Source organism: Aphelocoma coerulescens (assembly GCF_041296385.1).
Source record: "Aphelocoma coerulescens isolate FSJ_1873_10779 chromosome Z unlocalized genomic scaffold, UR_Acoe_1.0 ChrZ, whole genome shotgun sequence".
In the NCBI taxonomy this organism is placed as follows: domain Eukaryota; kingdom Metazoa; phylum Chordata; class Aves; order Passeriformes; family Corvidae; genus Aphelocoma; species Aphelocoma coerulescens.
In genome coordinates, this window is record NW_027184085.1 from 46729437 (window position 1) to 46751046 (window position 21610).

General features: G+C 41.5%; 1 protein-coding gene across 1 annotated transcript; it reads right to left on the minus strand.

The window, feature by feature from the left end:
* Positions 1–1498: 1498 nt before the first annotated feature.
* CLTA (clathrin light chain A) lies at positions 1499–16020 on the minus strand. The gene is made up of 5 exons (XM_069001279.1): positions 15751–16020; positions 9154–9191; positions 7139–7256; positions 5638–5749; positions 1499–1943 (listed from the first exon to the last, which is right to left on the minus strand). Exons 1-5 carry the CDS (start codon positions 15959–15961, stop codon positions 1772–1774), a joined length of 651 nt encoding a protein of 216 aa, XP_068857380.1. The 5' UTR covers positions 15962–16020; the 3' UTR covers positions 1499–1771.
* Positions 16021–21610: the final 5590 nt, after the last annotated feature.

The window sequence follows — 21610 nt, forward strand, 5'->3', positions numbered from 1 at the left end:
ACAAATACCATAATTCAGTGTGCATGAACCCCTCTAACCTGTTGATCTTTCAAATTCTCCTAAATTCATATTAATACTTTAAGGACTGTATGTTTAACATAGTGGACTTTACTAAATTATCACCTCATTTTGAAAGCCTTTGTTTTTAGAGCTTTTGAGTGAGCAGCAAAAAGGAAATTTTCAGTCAAAGTGAACGCATAACTGGTCAAGGCTAGCAACGAGTATCAGTATCCTGTGGACTTGCTCTGTGCTTCAGTCCTGTTGGACTCACCTGCCATATCCTTGTGCAGTTCAGAAGATACCTTCTTGCATTAATCTTCATTGGAATCAAGCTTCCAGACCTTTAATCTACTATCATTGTCATCACCACCCATCAGTAGTGCACGAACACACTTGCAAACATGAGAGTTGCTCCCGTCACTACAGACAACACTTAAGGTACAGTTTTAACTACTGCAGCCCAACAGGAAAACATTTATCCACTATCTTACCCACCAAGGGGACATAGCTGCTAGTAAGACAGCTGCTGTGCAGCAACATCCTGAGCCTTAGTACATTTTAGTCTGCATCTGCAACCCTTTTCTAACTGCCTGGACTAACCTTCCAGCTTGTACATAAAAGGTATTAAAGCAATGATGCTACACAGCAGTTAGGATGCTGTGTCTTTGATAAACGTGGTGCAATAATGTAGAAGATTGAACAGATTAGTTTTAGAAGATAGACAGCTAAGGTAAGGTTTAACAGAGCAAGGCTAGAATACAACTCCTGTGAATGCTGGGTGAGCCAAGGAAGCAGAGCAGACATTTTCTAGATCAGTTTGTTTCAGATTCAACGACCTTGGCAGACAGAGCTCCAACCTGCAGATGAGCAGCAGTAAGAGCAAGTCTGCCCTTCTCTTGCTCTCCAGCTGTCCAGTTCACCACCCTAGAGGGAGGAAGTGTCTGCAAAGGTCAGTGAGGACAAGGACAGAGTTCAAAAACAGCCGAACAGCCTCTACACCACACATCTTTGCACATGAAGACAGCATTGAATACCTAGCAGAACAGAGTAAGCAGTAGAATATCAAAAGTCTTAACTACTCAGTGCCCTCTTCTTTTTGTTGAGCCTGAGATAGGCAGCCAGAGTGACAGCAGAAAACTACACAGTGACAGAAGAAAACTATACAGAACTGCTTACCTGCGTAAGGCAGTGTCCTCAGTCCCACTGGAAGCAAGATAAGCCCCTTAACAAGCCTGCTGTTTCAGTTTTCTTGAGCTTCTGTCTAGTGTGATAAATTGGATAGGGGAGCAGTTTTTGAAGTAAAGCTCTCAAGAGCTTTAAGAAAGCTTAAACAAACAAGGAGGACAGCCTTGCAGAGACTAGAAGCACTGCTGGCTGGACAATCCACCAGCAAGGTGAAATCACTAGCAATTAAGAGAAATGTTTACTCACACTTAATTCAAACACCCTCTGTCAAAAGGAAGGAGGAGACCTTCTTAATTCATCCAAAGTCAACACATTTTGCTGTTTAACAGATCTTTAATATCAGTAATGTGGGAAATGACACCTCAGTGCACAACAGCACAGAGACTACAGTTTTGGAGGTTCTCCCATTTCAGACACAGAAAGGAAACATCAGGAAGGACATGCAATCAAACAATGATCAGCTCTAGATACATCATGATGTGGTCCAAAAAAAACACATTGAAACAATTAATCAAATTACTGCAAACATAGCTTCTCTGAGTAAGGTTAAGATATTGCATCTGTAGTGTTTCCATTGAGCTTTGCTTCAGCGAACCAGCGGAGCCTGCTTGAGTGAGATGAGGACTGAACGCATGCGGGACACATCTTTTGCCTGCTTACTAGACTTGGGATTAAAGTCACAGAGCTGAGCCACACGTTCCCACTCAGTGCCCGGAAAAACTTCTTCCGCATCATTCACAAAGGCTTCTTCAGCTGCCCTAAAAGCAATGCAATGCACCTTGTGTTAATGCCCAGCATATGAGGCACTCCTTCCCTCTTACAGGATGCAGTTTCTTTCAGCATGTTTCATAAGAAATGTGACCTGACAGCTGCTTGTGGACATTATGGCCACTCAAGCTCCCACTGCCCCAATCCTGGAGATGAAAGTAGATTGCAGTAGTATGCTATGCACAAGCAGTGCTGAGGATTGCAGAGGATTGTGTAAAATGTTGGAATACAGGTGTTTGGTTTTAAGAATAGTTATTGAGTCTTTGTCTAAGGAGTCACCACACAAGCTTCCAGGAAGTAAAGTATTTCTATGTAAGCATTTTATTTATGGAGAAATGCCCAGGTCTTAACTAGTTAAGCCTCTGCCACTTGATGGCTTATACTGGACATTTGCCAACTGGAAATGTACAGCTGCCTGCAAGCATGTCTTAAACAGATTCCATCTGAGGATTTAAATCAGCCCCAAGGCCTACAGGCCATCATAAAACTATCTGCTGATGATTCCCAATGCTGCAGTGAAGCAGCATGAATCATACGGAATTTAAGTCATGAATCCCCTGCCTGTGAGTGCAATAGACTACAGCATATCTTGGCAGAGGAGATGACTTGTTTGAGGTCATCTCACAGAATAAACATATTGCCCCTGTTCTCACCCTAAGGAGACTCTAAGGAGGCTTTGTACATTATGTACTGGATAGTGCCAGTGGCTTCCCAGCTGTATTATTTTGGCTTTTCTATGCTGCCAATAGCATTGCTTCAATGCAGGGATAACACTCCATCTAGGTTTACATGAACTGTGGGGCACTGGTAGCTGCCTGAGTGCAGAAGCAATAAGCATCAAGAGATCAAACCAAATCCATCTACTCCAACAAGCAGTACAGAGAAAGCAGTGAAAATGACTCTCCCATGAGGGTTCAGCACTATTCACAGGGATGATCAGGTTACAGACACCACTGAAGACAAGGATCACTACAACACTGCTACTTTATGTGACATGACACTTTTAAGGGGCAGTGAAGATTTTTTTACTTAACTGTTCTAGGCTGTAGCAAGGATGATTTATGTTTGTGCTTAAAGGTGAAGAGAAGAAAAGAAGGAGAGAAAGTTTAAGTCAGATATAGAAAATGAGAATGAGTTTAATGCAGATGATTAGCTGGCTGAACATGCACTAGTAGCTTAGCCTACATTCAAGAAACAGGCAGCCAGTTTTATTATGCAGCACTTACACTGCACATTTGCACCGGACATATGAAAATAAGGGTTTTATTGAAAAAATCTAACAAAATCAACTCCAGGAGACTTCAGAAAACACCACCTGTAAATCCATCATTTCACAAGTCTTGGTTTACATCCACCTACAGTTAGCTGTGATTTTCACACCAAACCTTCAGTATTAATGCACTCAAAGCCACAACACGGCTCAGCAGTACACCTTCTAAAGGTGTCACCTTAGAATCTGTGACATGTCCATCTTTCAATTCAAGTCTACAAATTAAGGGAAGAAATTAAAATACATGAACAAGCCAATGAACATTGAAATCCTTCTACCCCTCAGAAACTAGCATACTCACTGGGGCTTGAAAGTCATGGTTCTACTTTCACTAACCTATTAGGCTGGCAAAATATCTACACAGCTCCTGAATGTCTCCCCAGCAGCTTACGCTGATTTCCCAATACCACCTTCTTGTACTTTCCATCTGTTCTCTAACAGCCTCCTACTTCTATATGCACGCACACTTTCTACCCTGATTTATATCCTTTCTACCTTCCTTGGCTTGTGAACCTTTATGTGCAAGCATTGCTTGAATATTTTTCTGAAATGTAGGCAAAGCAGGTGGTCACTGCCTGTTACTGAGTTAAACACTGCTTCTCTGTGAAGGACTAAATACAGCACCCATGTGAAATTGCAGGCACTAACCCATACCCCCAGCAAAGCACCTTGCTAAGCAATGTTCACTGGCCTAGAAACAACTATAAACCCTTAGGTCTAAAGACTATGAAAGTCATTAGCAAAATTCCAATGGTATGTACACTACTACATCACTAAATCTGAAAGTGATAGGCTTTGTGCCGTGCATACAAGAGAACTGCACTTAATACCGCAGACTAGAGTTGGTCCGAAAAGTAAATACTCAGAAGCCACCTTCAGACATTCAGCACTATTTCTGATCTTGCTTATTATCATGTCGACTAGCAAGCAGAATTAGTAGTTAAGCAACATACACATAACCAATCACGTCAGCGAAGGGTTGTTTGTAGAAAGCTTCATCTGCCACCCTAGGTAGCAAGTAGTCCAACAGGCAGGCAAGCAGGCAGGAGAAAAGAGATAAGGATGAGAAGTACGGAACACAGTTGGAGGCAGTTTTAACAAGTACGTTAACCTTGCATCACCTAGACTTACTGTAACAGGAAAGCAGTTACCACATGGAATGTATCAATTAAGCCATTGGTCAGAGGGGCAACACAGAAATTCTACTACATCCTAGAAGTTTGAACCAGCTAGTTGAGGACTACAGCCCCAATGTTAGCATTAGACTACTCCCAGAAGATAGAAACTACCATCGGGCAAGAGATTTCACCAGGGTGATGAGAATGCCAAACACTTCTGTGCAACACTTGATTAATGAGCCCTGCTCCAGACTCCATATCCTGCACTCAAACACTGGCTGTAATAAAGCTATGAGGGTATCATGAGCTCTGGCCACCAACTAGAGTAGTACTAATCCTGTTTCCCTGTCTGGGGCCAGCCAAAAGATAGTGAATGGAAGTGGCAAATTCATAATTCTGTAGGCAGTGTAGGCCTCCTTTCTTCCTTTAGAAAGAGATGTAGTCTACCTAGGACTTTCTTAATAAAGACAAAACTGATGGCCATTTTGATAAGAGGTGTTTCAATTTAAAAAAAAAAAAACAAAACAAAAACAAAACAACAACAACAAAATGAACAAAACAGCAGTTCATCTTGAAGCCTGTGAGTTCCCAAAATATAAAGCAGTCTTTATGATTACCTGGACAGAATGAAGTAGAGATTTAAGAGGCATTAAGTCAGTTCTATCACATTTACCTTCATGTAGCTTGAAGTCAAAATTCCACAGGGAACCTCTAAGAAAGTGTAAGAGCTTACTAGCCCAGCAACCAAGACATCAGTTGCTGCTGCAGGACCCATAACTAGACAATTCAAACTACCACAGACACAGTCAGCATTTAGTTTTTTACTAGTAGAACTGAGTCATGTTATTTCTGAACTGCTTCCAAAAAGAGCAGCAGAAGATATTAAGACATTTAATGACATAACCTGTAGCAAAAAGATTACTAGAATGCCACTTCCATATGTTCTAAAGAAAGCAAGTAAGAATGCTAGTCTCAGGGTAGGTAACTGCGGTCACTGAAGGCCTGTGTAGCTGGGATCATGCCAACAAGTGGGTAGAGTAAAAAATGTTCTGGCCATGTTCAAGCTTCATGTCCTAAGGAATCTTCAGTAATTCTTGATCATCATCTTAATGCTTCCTCTTGCTATTCTTGGACATTTAATTTAGATTACTTAAAAAAACTTTAAAAGGTAGGAATGCTTACTTTAATGATCTGAAGGACTATTGCCTTAGGACATACAAGAAGTATTCTAACCTACCTCCCCAATTATTTTCATACCCAGTACTATAACTCTTCTGATGGCTGGAGAAACTTTACCTGTTACTGGCTTTTGTTTTCTCAAGCTTTTCATCTTGCCTTGCATACCACTCTTCCAACTCTTTTATTGCTTTCTCTTTCCATTCTGCTTCCTGCTTTCGTGAGTTTGCATCTGAAGATTTAAGAATTGCTTTGTCAGTCACACTTGTATCCAAATGCATCTTGCAAACAATTCAACTGATGGCTCAGGGTGCACTCTCCTGCAGACAGTTGCTTCACCAACTCAGATAAGGTTTAGGAGATTTTCTGATTTAGGCTATGAGAACTCTAAATACTACAAATGTTCAAAGGATTAGCTAAACAGAATCCCTGTGCTTCGTAACCGGGCAGTCCACTTCAGTTTAGGATAGGCATTTTGCAGAGTAGTTCAGATTCAGTAAGTCTGTTGGTCTGCAAACTCCTCAAACCAGAAACAGTCACCTTGCTGTTGGTCTGCAAACTCCTCAAACCAGAAACAGTCACCTTGCTATGCCAGTGCTGGAGCAAAGCTTAGTAAAGCCTCTATGCTTAGACAAAGCAAAGGCACCTGGCACTCTGCGTACTTTTAGACACAGCCTACAGTTCAGGACAACCTCATCTGCTGTAACTAGCTCAAAAGAGGAGCAAAAGAGTCAGCTCTATCCAGAATCACATTTTACAGAAGGTTTTCTCCTACCAGTTTCAAGCAAAGGCTCCTCCACCATGTCAGTGGGAAGCACATCAGTTTGTAGTCTCTTAGACGCTGTCCATGGGTAGGTACCACTGCATTTGATAGCTGTATTTAGTTTAGTTAATAATCCATTACTTTCTTAATTTAGTTATTAGGTTTGACAACAGATGGCCTCAGCAATTACAAAATGAGTAATCTTTATCCTTTGAAATAAAGTACTAATGCCTGCAGTATTTATTATCATCTTTTTAACTTACAAAAGCTGTTCATTTTCTGTCAGCTTATCTGTAAGTAAAGGTTCAGAGAGCCACTTGCTTGCTGACGCCCACACCAGTATTAAGTCTGTTTACTAGAACACTCATCCAGGCTTGCTCCTCGAACTCAGGAAGCATGTAAGGACTCTGAAGAGGCAGTGCCACGGTTCAGAATTCTTCTGCTTAGGAATTATAGAATGGCTGGAGTTGGAAGAGGCCTTAAAGATCACCTAGTTCCACCTCCTCTGCCATAGGCAGGGACACCTTCCACTAGACCACACTGCTCAAAGCCCCATTCAGCCTGGCATGGAGCATCCACAAGTTCCCTGGGCAACCTGTGCCAGTGCCTCACCACCCTCACCATAAAGAATCTTTTCCTAATGGCTAATCCACATCTACCCTCTTTCTGTTTAAAGCCATTACCCCTTATAAACTACACATCCTTGTAAAAATTCCCTTTCCAGTCCTCCTGTAGGTCCCCTTTAGTTACTGAAAGGCTGCTCTAAGGTCTCTCCAGAGCCTTCTCTTCTCCAGGTGGAACAACCCCAACTCTCTCAGCCTGAGAGACACTAAGTTACTCAACAAATACCATGCTTACCAAGTTGCTCCAGGCGCTCCTTTTGCTCCTCTCTCCACTTACGAATACTTTCTGGTTCTGATTGCAGTCGATCTACTTGGGAAATGGCAGCATAGCAGTCTGTGGGACCATTACTCTCCTTAGAGAAAAGGAATAGTACAGTCATTTGTGCATAACAAGTGAGTATTTCAGATAACTGCCTGCCAGCTACATAAAATTAGGCTCCATTTGAACTGAGCCAGTAACACATTCATCTGATGTTATAACACACTTCCACCATTAACAAGAAAAACATCTTCCCACAAATTACAGCAGGATTGAAGGAAATTAACACTGAACTGCTTCCAGAAATCAGGGATCAAACAAAAATTCAAGACAACTGGAAAGACAAGTGCCACAAACACTTAGTGCCAGAGCACTAAGCCTGAAGAATGAAGAAGACAATGCCTAGCACCTCACTACACAGCTATAGGCCAGATATTCTCTGAATTCATCTCACCTTAAATATTTGCCGTGAAAGTAATCTTCTTTATGGTTTTGTGCACAGGAGTTTGAAACATTCTTTGCAACTTATTTGTCTACTTCAAGACATTTGCATACCACATTACAAAATTGGAATTGCTGTATGCAGCTTATAACACAAGAGGCATTTCAATATTTAATCATCAAAACAGTGAGAGTACTAGCATCCTTTTCACAATATAACATCTCAAAGACTTGAAATTAATAGGGCTAACATTAACACACCAGTTTTACAAAGCTAATGAATATTGTGCTATGTGCTACAGAAGATACTCCAAGTTTAACAACTTTTATTGCTACATTCTACCCCTAACAGAGTTAAGAAATACCAGTCCTGAGAGTACCAGATCAATTGCAGCTGACAACAGATTTGGCTGTGCCTTGCTCCTCTTTGGACCTCCTGTAGCCCTCAATGAAGGAATAATGCAAAGAGAAGAAGCTAGGCTGGTGCAACACCACCAGGCTTCACATTTCATCCAAAGCAAAATAAACTGGCCAGCTGCAGGGCCAACTAGTTACAGGCAGCTATAACAAAAGTTATGTATAGCCCATTCAGTCTCTTCTTTCTCGTTAAGTGGAAGCTCTATCAGCCAAAGCAACAGGTCTCTTAGAAATCCAAACACAAAATCAAGGCATCTAAAGGGGGCAATCTACCTTCTGTTGTACAAGGAAGCACAAAGGGCCTGTAAAGTACAAGTTGTCTCATCAATCTCACAGTAATGTTGAGGATATAAGAATGTCAGCAGCAGTGAAAGCTGTTTGTGTCTCCACAAAGCTCAGCATTCACTTAAAACTCTAAGGAGAAGTAAATCACTCATATGTTGCTTCCTTCCCAAGCATTCAGTTAATCAGGGCTAACGAGCCAACTGTGACACCAGGCAATAACGATGCCTTGGACGTGGTGTGAAATTCAGTTACAACACAGTGATTGCCTTAGCATGCCTTATTCCTCCCTGACATCAGTAAAGAAGGTATCTCCTCCTTTTGTCATTTCCCTGGCTGTCTAACATGTTTTCATACTGCAACTGAGCTTTTTAGCCATCAGCTTAATTTCATGCAACTTCATGGCACTAAGAAATGTTTAAAGTTTTCAGATCATTCCTTCTAAGACCATCTTGATAAGACAACCAGGATGCATGAATTATCTTTAAAGAGCAAGCAACCTGAAAACTCTGCTTTAAACTAAGTAATCAGAGCACACTTTCAGCTTAACAGCCAGTGGCAAGTCAATGCAAAGTCATATCACAGAGCCTGTCAGTCTGCTTTACAGTGCTTATGTACTGCTAAGCCACATTTCAAAATGAACTGCTGTTTTAAGTTGCCTCTAAGTTCAGAAGAGGGGCATAATTAAGAACATTGACAACTTCATGAGATGAGCTACCAGAATAGAAGCTCCTTCTCATATACGAGACAAAATTACTTTAAAGACAAGAAATAGGAAGTATTAGTCTATATTAAGTTAAAGTTCTTGGAGTAGAACAGCACATTCTAAGTACAGAATACTTCTATCTTACCTGATAGACATCCCCGTTAACCACTCCATCAACAGCATCTGTAAAGAGGTGACTTGTTTAGTCATTTGAGAAAAGATAGAACAGCCTGATTTACTGATTTCTGTAACTTGTATGGAAAGCTTTACTCGCGTATGTAATGTGGGAGTTGTGAAAAAGTGAGTGTTCCTTGATACCCTGCAGGGACACTTCTTCTCCCTGCGCTTTTCTGGACAGGCATGAAAAACCAAGTGAGCCATCATTCTGCAGAATCAGAAATACAAGGTCGTTTCTTTGTCATGAGATCCTGCTTCTAACAACATAAACAGCAGAGCTGATACTGCTGAGAAACTGCTACAGACTGCATTCTAAACCTACTCCCACTTTGTCCTCTCTCTCTTAGAAGCTGAATACTATACAGCTGTTCTGAAGTTAAGAAGGATGACTGCCACTTTTTTAGTGCCTACCTGGAAGATTAACAATCCTGCAGCCAACACTTAGTAATTCTTATCCTAGGGTGGTTACCTCCTAATCAGCTATAAAGATATAGCTAACATTCCTAGCAAAGTCACCTTTCTACTACCATCTGTGATGACATGCTTGATAGCTTCCTACTTCAGCTGCAGCATTATTATTTCTGAAGTGACAGTGGCAATAGAGCCTCAGGAACAGGATCAGCTACAAATCTTTGCCACAGAACCCTAAAATTTCATCTTTTTAAAACACAGCCATAGGGAACACATGCCAGTTGTGAGGCAAACTTTTAAGTTTTTGAAACTATTTAAATCTCTGGACTATGCAAAATACACCAAGATTTTCAAGAACTGCAAAATCTCAGCAGGGCATCTCTCGGGAGCAGCACCACAGAACATCTGTCTGCATTATATAGCAAGTAGTCATCTTACTACCTTTTTCTCACCCTTAATGCCACTGCAGACAAACTGATCACACAGAAGTGTTTCCACCATGTTAATACACCACTCGGTGAAAGGAGCGACTGTACCAAAGAGTAAGAAGAAAAATCAAGTTATTTTGCACCACCTTGTTAAAAAAGGATAGCTGATTGACCTAAAACTAAGCGAGTTATGCTGTTGTATCCTCTTATTTGTGGCTAGGTATGCACCAGTTTCATACTACTAGTGAATGGTACACAGGAAGTTCTTCAGACTCCTTTATCAGGGAACTAGGCAAGTGTTTTAAGTCTTTATCTCTGAGCCCGGAAGAGCAATCATCAACTGTGTTAGGGAGAGGACTGTAAATTCATCAGTTCGTGAACAGCAGTTAAGTTGGAGGATACTAGTCCCCAAGAACATAGTTACTAACTTTAGTAGGACAAGACAAATTAAGAAAAAAATAGTTTTTCATTATGAGAAACTGAAATTTTATAACTAGACTCCTATAACTGAGAAATGGTTACTACTTTGTCTGATTGCTATTCCTCTGCAAGGTATAGGAGGCCTTTACAAAGACTAAAGTCAGCTGGGTGAGAAGGCTCATAAATCTTGAGGATGCTTCCAAGAACAGTGATAATATGGTAAAGTTTTCTTGTCACACCAAAAAACATTCATTATGGTCTTCACTATTCAGGCTGGTAGTCTGCTCAGGTAAATGGAAAAACATCATTGCTTAAGGCTGTGCCTGAGATGAAACACATTGGTTTGTCTAAGGGCCATTTTTGTTCTGCACAGAAACAGCCACTAACAGACACTGAACTAAGTCTTTCCAGAGGGCACCCAGGTCAGAAGCATTAGCAGCATTAGAACAAATTTCCCATCTGTTCTGAGCTCCCTAGAACTTGCAATTAAGCTGAAGAGTCAGCATGCTGACTGAGCATATCACAAGCAGAAGAGGAATAGAACTGTACCAGCATGCTGTAATATGCCAATACAAGTGTGCTAACTGGAACAAGACCAATAGTCAAGCATTCCTTCACTTCATCTCTCCAGTGTCCATGCTTGTATGAAGTCTACAAAAACTATGTGTTTGCCAGCCTTCGTATCAGTAATCAATGCTAGTTGTGTGTCAGATTTTTCTGTTCACAGAAACATACAATTTCATAACCAGCTTCCCACAGAAAAAGCCTAAATACTGGTACTGCCATCATAACATTTTCACCAGTCATGAACAACGAGACGCCTCTACTGGCTTCAGAGTCTGTCCAATTCTATCACAGCATCATATCTCCTGAAGTTAACATCCACATATTTAGAACTATCTTGGATTGTAATGATCGATATTCCTTGTTGTTTGCTTTTGAACTTAAGGGAAACTCTTCTTTTTAAGGGCACTGTTGCAATGAACACGCCCAAACATCTACAGTTCTGCAACACATGCTGACAATATGGTAATAATGAACTTTCATACAGCAACACAGATACTTTTTAGAGTCTGGAAGAGTCTGGAGAGGATAAGTCATATCAGCTGCCTTGCATTCACAGGAGATGCAACACCCAAGCTCGCCAGAAATAGAAAGCTAGCATCAGTGCCCTCCACATTTACTACAGCTTACAAAAGAAAAGGCTGGGTAGTTTGAAGATAAATACAAAAACCATTTTGTCACTTCAGTCCTAGAAGTCAATATATGGCCTCAGAGGTTTACCACAATGATGATCAACTACTCTGAAGGCTACTACTGGCATAATTACCACTCAGTACCTCTTGGCCTAAAAGGCAGTTTGCTTAGCCTTGTTCACCAGTGTCTGTAAAGTCTTATTCTCAATGCAAAAGAGGACTGTTACCAGAAAAGTCAGAGGCAGAGCTTTGCAGTACATTGAAACATTTTTCTTAAAGCAGTTTTAAAATAGAAGTATTTTTTATGAGTTACCTTCAGCATCTCTTTTATACAATAAGTACTCTATTTCTACATACTGCTACTTTTGGTGAGCTAGCAGCTCAAGTTAAAGCAACAGAAGAACATAAAGTTTAATATATTCTGACATAAGGTTAAGTAACTTCACCACTCAAGGCCTAGTTTCCCATCCTTTTTCTTTTAGGCACAGTCATGCTTTCCTCTTACCTACCTCTCACCCATAAGATGATAAGAAAGAAGAATTTTTTACAAAGCTTTTGTTTACATAGTTGTGCAAGAACCTGGGGAAGAAATAACTTTTCTAGCCATAACTCATTCTCATGCCTGTGTGCAAAATAAAGGCAAGCAACTCAGGAAGAGTGCTTCTTTCCGGTGTTTTAGTTCTAATCTGCTATCTTATCAAAACTCATTAGTTCCCTCATTTTCAATACAGTCAATAGGCTAGAACTAAAACACACCTGTAGTAATGCTGTCCTATAACAGCTTCTGTAATTTTCCAATTTAACACCTTCTGTAATTTCCACCTTCTGTAAATTTCCAACAGTATTCTCTTGAAAACAAAAAAAAAAAAAAAAGATTTTTCTGTCCTGACTTCCTAATAATGCAGCATCAATAATACAAGCTAAACAGATACCATCCCTTTATCATACTTTCCTCAGTGCTGTTTTATGGGGCTCTGAAGCCTCAGATGCAGATTGCATAGCAAAGCCCAGATTGATAGCTGTTCAAACAATTAAGAAAAAAATCAACAGTCACAGACAAGAACTCTTTCTGTCTGTGGTGGTAACTACAAATTTCTAAACAATTTTCAAGCAAATTGATATTCAGTTCCTGAAAGCCTATTAAATGAAACACCTAGACAAACCACCAGACACAATTATTTTTCTTAACTGCTAGAGGCTCATGAACATCTTTGGAACACAGAGAAACATAATTCAGTCAAGTTCATATAAAACTTACAGAGTCTGAAAATGGGAAGGTAATGTTTGAGATTAGTCAGCCTACATTAAACTTGTGTGTATTTGCTTGATTGTTAACATATAAAACTGCTTGTCTTTGAATGAAATTCACCCTAAGAAGCTACTTGACAAACTGCCACAAGGATTTTGTATTGCCCTACAGTATCTAGAAGCCACACATTTACACTTGAATTCTCTCTCTCTCTCCTGCTCAGAGAACATAGTAAGTGAACTGATACAACCTCAAGACATACTATTGTCAGAATTTGACTCCAAATACATGAACGTTGGTTCATCACTGAAAAAGAAATCTTGTAAGACTTCATGTTCCTAATTCCTAGGCAACAGCTTTGTATTACTTGATTTATACAGTACTCCCTGCTTTCTAAAGCAGGGATTATGCTTCCTCTTCCAAGGGAAGTAAGATGAGGTTTTTGCATGCCCAGGCAGCTTGAATGCCATGGCTATTTACATAATGAATGTCCTACTGGGTCAGGCCAGTATTCCAACCCTGACCATGGCAACATGAAGCGATGCTGTGTGAGACTCATGAGCTTGGCAACATTCTGCCATTCCCCCCATACTCACCCAGTATACACCATTACAACAATTAACAGGATTCCCAATATTGATATTAACAACTCGTGAAGCTCACTTCTGTCCATGTATTTGTCTAATCATTTATCAAGAGACTGAAATTTAAAAACTGTTTGTTGATGAGACACTATGATTCTTAAAGTGTATTTCAAGAAGCTGATGATTGCTTGTCACTGTATCTGAAGTTAAGATCTTCAAACTTCAGTTGAGAGCTGCCCAAGTTATTACTTTCGGCCCATTTTAGAAAGAACTTATCCAACAGACCTGTAAATAAGGAGTTCAAAAAAGGTTGTGGTTAAAAAAAGTAAATCCACAAATCCCTGGTCACGATGCTTAAGGATTTACATAAGAACTTGCATTGATTCAAGAAGAAATTTGCATTCACCTATTCAATTAGAGAAGATTTTAAAAAGCTAATATGCCAGAGACTACAACTGTCTGATATTTAAGGTACAGATCAGATGATAAATGTCTAACACAAATGGCAACAGAAATCATTAGATCATTTGTCACCATGCCTGAACCAATACATTTTGCATGGCTGAAGTCTGTGCTTTGTAACATGGAGGGAGAGAGTACAGGCTCTGACAGTCAACAGATATCAATGTTCTTTTAAAAAACAGGACCACCAAAAGTCCACAAGCATCATCTCCCACGCCTATTTAACAGGTCAGAGCATAAATGCAATCCCAGGGCATAAAAGAAAGCAAGAAGACATACAGTTCCTGCCTAGACTTCCCAGATCCTTGGATCATATGATCATATTTATTATTTTATGAACCTCTTTCTAAAATTCTCCAATAACATCTTTGCATTTCATGACAAGTCACATTATTTGAGAGAAAACTCTTGAAAGGCAGTTTAAGAACTACTTTTAAATGTCAAACCTATCTGGAAGCTTTTAACAAATTGACTTTTTGACAAGGAAACACTTTGCAATAGTCCTCACTGCATGTATGTAGAGAATGTACTCTTCTAGTTGTTCAAGTACCTTCTAAGAAAGGCAAATGATAGACTTTTTTTCAACTAAATTAGTTTTTCAACAGCTACTTTAATGTTCCAGAGTCTGTTTTGAACATAAAGCCCATGTAAGGCATAATGTTTGTCTAAGGCTTCTGAAAGTAAGAAGGGAAGTGTCCATTGTGTCTGTTTCTGCACAATACATAGAATACAGAAGTCAAATTACGTATGATACCAAAACAGGATGGCGTTCTGATAACAACTATCCTCAAAGCACAAGTTCTTGTGCTGGAGCAAGCTAGTCCCCAGTAAACACCTTTTTTTTCAGGAGTATGTAATCCATGTTTTGGACCTTATGAGTGCGCTGACGTTAAGAGCAGTGCTACCACTAAATAAGCACCGGAAGGTCTCCATTACCCAATTTATCTAGATGAGCTTTATTCCCAGAGATACCTGCCTCCTCATACGTAAGATATGTCAGTAATTTCTGATACCAGGTTGCAAAATGAAGACTTAATTCTAAAGATGTCCCGACCATGAACTGGGGAGCAGTTATTCAATTTACTCTGAAGAAGAGTGGCATTCTACTGCAGTGACAAAGGGATGTCACATGAGAGCAAATAGGTTCCTGTGGCCCTGGTGACAAGTAGAAGCGAAGTCTTCCGAGAGTGTTGCAACATGAACTCCCTTCCACTCAGACTTCAGTTAAAACTTTTCATAAGGGGAAGTGTTTATTTTGGGCAGCTTTAGCTACCATTAGACTAACTGAAAACACACTAACTATAGGTCCCAACACACACAGTTCCCACCCTCCTCCAAACGCAGGTTCTGCAGTGTCGGGTTTGCTACGTTCAGTACAAAGGTTACCAAGGAACAAAGGCTAAAAGTTTAGTAAAATTAAACATTAGCTTAACTGCTCTCATGGTTTAAGACTGAGATCACCCCCGTTGGAGACAGAAACTCAAGTGGTGGACTTATCCAGCTTTCAGAAGCCCTTCCTCCAGGCAGGCTCCTGGATTAGACGAGATCAGCACCGTCCGCATTAGGATATGGGCACTCCTTAGGCATCTTCAGGGGATACAAACTACAACCTAGGGGGCAGGGAGGTACGGCACAGCACACCCAGGCTCCGACCCATCCCAGGGACCACCCCTGGGCAGAGGAGCCCCGCTCGGGCAGAGCGCCGGGGCGAGGGTCCCGCCGGTCGCGCCCCCGCCCGGCTGCGGCGCCCCCGAGGGACAAGGGAAGCCGGGACTCCTCGCCCCCCAGCCCCACCCGGCCCCCAGCAGGGCGTACCCGCGACGAGGCCCTCGGGACCCTGCAGCGCCTCGGGCACCTCGCCGTTTTCCAGGATGCCGTAGCCCTCATCGTTCTCGATGCCCGCGATCTCGTTTTCCTGCTGCGCCAGGAAAGCAGCGGCGGGATCCTCCTCTCCGCCGTCGGGCGCCCCGTTCCCGGCCGGCGGCTGCTGTGGCTGCTGGGCACCGAAGAGCTCCATGTCGGCCATGGGGAAGGCGGGCGGGCAGCTGCGGCTCCGCACCGCGCCTACGCCGGGCAGCAGCGCGGAAGGGGCGGGGGCGCCCCTCCTGCGCCAATGAGCGAGGAGCACCGCGGTTCTGGCCAATCAACGAGCGACACTGGCGGAGCCTGCGGTATGCGAGCCAATCAGCGCCCAGAGACAGGCGGGAGGGCGGGGTGGGGCAGGGCGTGGCCCCGGTGCCCGGAGGTGCGGGCGGCACCGGCGGGATCCGCTCCATCGGCATCCGCTCCATCGGCATCCGCTCCATCGGCATCCGCTCCCTCGGCGTGCGGCGGGAGTGGGTTTGTTTCTGCCAGCCTGCCAAAGCACAGGCGCTCCGCTGGGACAAGACACGGGTCCGTCGGCAACCTGGAGACAACTTCGAACCCGCAGAATACGTCAATAAAAACATCGGTTCTGTCAAACATCTTTCTCTCGTGATTTTGAGTGTTTTCTGTCTGACACCGGGAAGCTTAAGTCAGAGAAACACGGGAAGTGTCAGGTTGGTAGGGACCACAATGGGTCATCTGGTCCAACCTCCCTGCTCAAGCAGGGTCATCCCAGAACACTTGGCACAGGATTGTGTCTATGTGGTTCTTGAATATCTCCCGTGACAGAGACAACCTCCCTGGACAATCTGTTCCAGTGCTCAGTCGTCCACACAGTAAAGGTCTTCCTCATAGTCAAGTGGAATTTACTGTGCATCAGTTTTTGCCAGTTGTCTCATGTCCTAGTGGTTGGCACCGCCAACAAGAGCCTGGCTCCATCCTCTTGACACCCCCGTCTTTAGATATTTACACACATTAATGAGGTCAAACTGGTGTAAATTCAGGAAGCATGTGTTGACAAAATGTTCGTTGGAAGGGCAATGATTTCTGATATAATTTTTTGACAGTTACTTTGATCAGTTCCTGTATCTGGCTTATCACAGATACAATCATACAATTGCAGAATGTTAAGGGGTCAGAATGGACTGAAAGATCATCTAGTCCCACCCCCTCCTGCCTTGATACCTTCCACTAGACCACATTGCTCCAGGCCTTATCCAACCTGGCCTTCAACACTGATAAGGTCGTCGCAAACTTGGCACAGATGCACTTTTACCCCATTCATGGTGGGTCCCCCAGCTACCTGTATAGTAGCTAATAGTGTTATGGTTGCCGGACATATTTTTATTTCTTTCGATTACTAGGAATTGTTACCTAAACCCTTATTTTTACCCCTTTTTTTTATAGTTTGTTTTTATTTTGTCATTTTAACAAAATTAACAACGATTTTTATATAATTTCAACCTAGATTGTCCAAACCATTCATCGTTCGTTCATTTACGTTAGATCTTCCTCTATTTTCCCCCTATTTTTAATTCAACAAATCAACAACTTTTATCATGATTTTTAACCATTCATTTAACAAATTTACATGCAATAAAAAGCATTGATTAATGCAATATAAAATATACATCTTTTATACATCATCATATGCAATCTAAACCAAAAACCAATACCACACCTCCATTTGCCCCCAAAAACAAAACACAAGATAAAAATACAAAATGTTCACAACACCAACCAGTCTATAACACTACATTTGCTTGTCCATGTAGCTTACAACACAGCATGACACTGAAGATGTCAAGACGGCTGCCATAAACGCCCATGGACAAAAGACTTAGTCCTAACCTTACTGTTGGTTTTTGCTAGACTTATACGTGCAAGTATCCGCATTCCAGTGTAAATGCCCTAGGCACCCTTTAATCAAGTCGATAGGAGCGGGTATCAGGCACACACAATTGTAGCCCAAGACGCCTTGCACTTGCCACACCCCCACGGGTACTCAGCAGTAGTTAACATTAAGCAATGAGTGTAAACTTGACTTAGTCATAGCAGTTTCAAGGGTCGGTAAATCCTGTGCCAGCCACCGCAGTCATACAGGAGACCCAAATTAACAGTATAACGGCGTAAAGGGTGGTAACATGCTATCTAAGTAACTAAGATTAAAAAGCAACTGAGCCGTAACAAGCCCAAGATGCTCATAAGGCGAACTACCAAAGAAGATCTTAGACTGACGATTAATTGTAATCCACGAAAGCCAGGGCCCAAACTGGGATTAGATACCCCACTATGCCTGGCCCTAAATCTTGATGCTCTAAGCTACCTGAGCATCCGCCCGAGAACTACGAGCACAAACGCTTAAAACTCTAAGGACTTGGCGGTGCCCCAAACCCACCTAGAGGAGCCTGTTCTATAATCGATGAGCCACAACCTCTCTGGGCAACCTGTTCCTGTGTCTCCCAACCATAAGAGTAAAGAATTTCTTCCTAATATGTAACCCAAATTTCCCCTCTTCCAGTTTGTACCCATTGCTCCTTGCCCTGTCACTACAGTTCCTAACATTGACTCCCTCTCCAGTTTCCCTGTAGTACCCTTCATATATTGGGAAGTTGCACAACCTTCTCTTCTCCAAGATGAACAGACCCAACTTCCTCAGTCTGTCTCTGTAGGGAAAGGGCTACATTCCTCTTACCAACATTGTGGCCTCCTCTGGACTTGTTCCAACAGTTCCATGTCTTTCTTATGCTGAGGGCATCAGAACTGTGTGCAGTATTCCAGGTGGGGTCTCACATGAGCAGAGATGGGGACGATCATCTCCTTTGACCTGCTGGCCATGCATATAGTTTATTGGCACAGCAGAGAGGAGAGGGGAAAATATTGCTGTAAGAAAGAAGAAAATTATGCTGGCAGCCCTCAAGTTGGTGCAGTTGCTGCAAGAGGTACTTGTTTAATTCTTTTTACATGTTGCCTGTAAGTCTGTGTGTATGTTTCATGAAATATTAGAGGTAATGCCATCCAGGCTTATGTTATAGTCCCAAACAATAGTCAAACTTTTCAGAAGGAGGCCAAATTCAGAGAAAAATTTAACTCTGAAGGACAGTTGTTTCCCATGTGAATTTAATGGTGTGAGATAAACCACATGCTGAGTTACACAGTTTCCCCCCCATCCATATCATTTGCTAGGAAAAAAAACTGTCATACATGAAATCCCTATTTGTGCTTGGTCTTTGCATATTAAGTGCTTTAATTAATTTGAGCTTAATATTTTTAAATTGAATGTTAAATTAACCCATCAGTCCAGGTACACTAATCAAGTTTTTATGGTCTTCCTGTGTTTACTGTATACTTTTACAAGTGTTTTAAGATGTGTTGGATGTATTTTTTGTTTTACTTGTATCTTGGTTTCAAGGCAGATTTTAAAAACCCCAGTTGCAACAAACAGCCCAGCCCCCATAAGCACCTGACCCTTATCTCAACTAATATCACCCCTCTGACCAGGAGGAGCCATTGGTGGACGGAGATGGTCTGTCAGAGGGAGAGCACCAATCACCTTGAACCAAAGGGGTGGGCTGTGGGCGGACTGTGGGCGGAGCAAAAGCTATAAAAGGGAGCAAAAAAAAAGACACGTGTCTCAATCTCCCTTCCTCTCCAGCTTGCTAAGGCAGTGCTGGAGAAACCTACCCCTTTCTAGGGGCTTTTAGAAATAGATTTCTTTTTGACCAGCCTAGACTGCAAGTTTGTTTTTTTTTTTCTCTACCTGAGGTTCAGAGCTGTCTTAAGCCAAAGCTCCTGAATCCCTGCGCTCCTGGGGCATACCTCTCGAGCCATGAGGATCCCAAATTTTTATATTTTGTTAGTTTTTTGCAATTTTTCAATTTTTCTGTTTTAATAAATTGTTTTAATTTCTACAAAGAGTTGTCTCATTCCTCACAAAACACAAGTAAAATTCTGTAGTATGGTAGAGAGCTCCCTTCACCTCATTTAGTCTAATAAAGCATGTGCCTAGTTTCTCCTATGAAAACTCAGAATCTGGTATGGCAGGAGGCTAGACTTTCCTGAATTTTGTCTCCCATAGAAACACAGCAAGGTTATTTATTTTACATTATGTCCAGCTGCCATGGAAAAGCTAAAGAACTAAAAATAATAGCAGAAAGCAGGCCTCTAACTCACAACAGGAGACCATAAAAATGAAATGCCATCATGAAGCATATGCCGTGCTCTCACAGAAACTTGCTGACTTTGTTCCACAAGTTTTGCTAAAAACACATTCCCATGTTCATTTTCATCACTCTTCTTTCCCTATGTGTAAATAAAAGTAATATTTATTGCACTGTTTCCCTTTAACTATGAAGAGTGAATTTTGGATGACAGTCTAGCTACTTCCTCTTTTGCTTTTCCACTGCCTCTTAGTCCTCTGGGGGATTTCTGATGGCACAAACAGAAGTAGGACATTGTGACTTAAAATGAAAAGCAAATCTGGTTACTTGCTTGTCTAAAAACTGCAGAATAGGGATTAAGGCATTTGAAATGTAAGCAGAATTACAATGTTTTAAATGGTCCAAGAAAATTATTTTCTGTGTTCCATCAGAATGAGTAACTGAATGTTATTTGCTTTAGATGCAAAGGAAAATACAGTGAGCCATTAGATATGTTTTGATGATGCATTCAAAAGTTTGTATGTTACCTATAATTCAGATGCACCATGAAGTGCTCTTGCACTGACAAAGCTATTATTACTTTCTTGTTTTCTTACCCTGTGAAAGAAGTCCAGATACCTCCTTTTCTAAAGGTAGGTGTTACTCCTTAGAGAGTAGTACAAAACATAAGAGTAGAATACCCTTTGTTTTTCATCCATTGTGGTTTATTGATGTGTCACACTGGGGAGAAGAGTTTATTACAGAAATTCTAGATTAATAAACCCTCATGAAAATATGAAAAGGTAATCAGGCTACAAAGGAGTGTCACGATTTTTCTGTTTCTCTCCATTCTTTGAAAGATGATGACATTTAATTCCAGTTTCTATATATATACTGAGATTTGCTTTAGCAGTAGTTTAAAAATATGTTTTCAAGCATTTATGAAAATATGGGTTTGCAATTCTCCACTTCCAACATTAAGAAAGTCATTGCAACAGGGTAGTGGGATTTCTCTGACTCTTTCACAATGTTTTTTATTTAAGAAATTAAATAATTAGTAGAACAGATGTTTCTAGAGAAAAAAAATTGAAATGCAAGTCCTTACAACATTCTGTAAGTATGCAAATGATAAAGGCATTGCACAGCTGTCATCTGGACATGAATCACTTCTCAGGAAATCTCTCTAACTAGAACCTCCCTGCCCAAGAGCCCACAGTTAATGGCAAGTAGAAGGTGAGAGAACATAATGACTAGGATTCGGTCCAGTTCCATTGAAATCAATTAAGAGGTTTCCTCAAACTCCTGATGGCTAGTGACTTTCAAGCTACAGACAGAAGTTAGAAAAACCTCCCAGCTTTTCACTTACGAGAACCTAGTATTTATAACTAGACTCCTATACCAGAAAGATGGTCCCTACTTGGGGTCCGATTGCCTCTCCTTCACAAGGTACAAGAGCCAAAAAGAACTGGTTTGAGAGGCACATAACGCTACCAGTATCAGTCTGCTCCACAGCAGCTACCCTGCACATCACTTCACATCAATCTGGAAGCTCCCTCAAAGCAGATTTGTAAAGGTCACTGCACATACACTGACTTGGGCACTCAGAGCTACAATTAACAGTTCTACTAAATGGGTTTATGAAGACTAAAGCCCACAAAGAAAACATTCGT

What these genes read in the sequence shown, in the direction of transcription:
- CLTA (XM_069001279.1), bottom strand. Translation starts at nt 15,961, where the DNA reads ATGGCCGACATGGAGCTCTTCGGTGCCCAGCAGCCACAGCAGCCGCCG. An exon ending in TTAACGGGGATGTCTATCAG is followed by an intron (nt 7,257 to 9,153) that starts GTAAGATAGAAG and finishes CTTTTCTCTAAG; the next exon opens with GAGAGTAATGGTCCCACAGA. An exon ending in GGAGCGCCTGGAGCAACTTG is followed by an intron (nt 5,750 to 7,138) that starts GTAAGCATGGTA and finishes TTAAATCTTCAG; the next exon opens with ATGCAAACTCACGAAAGCAG.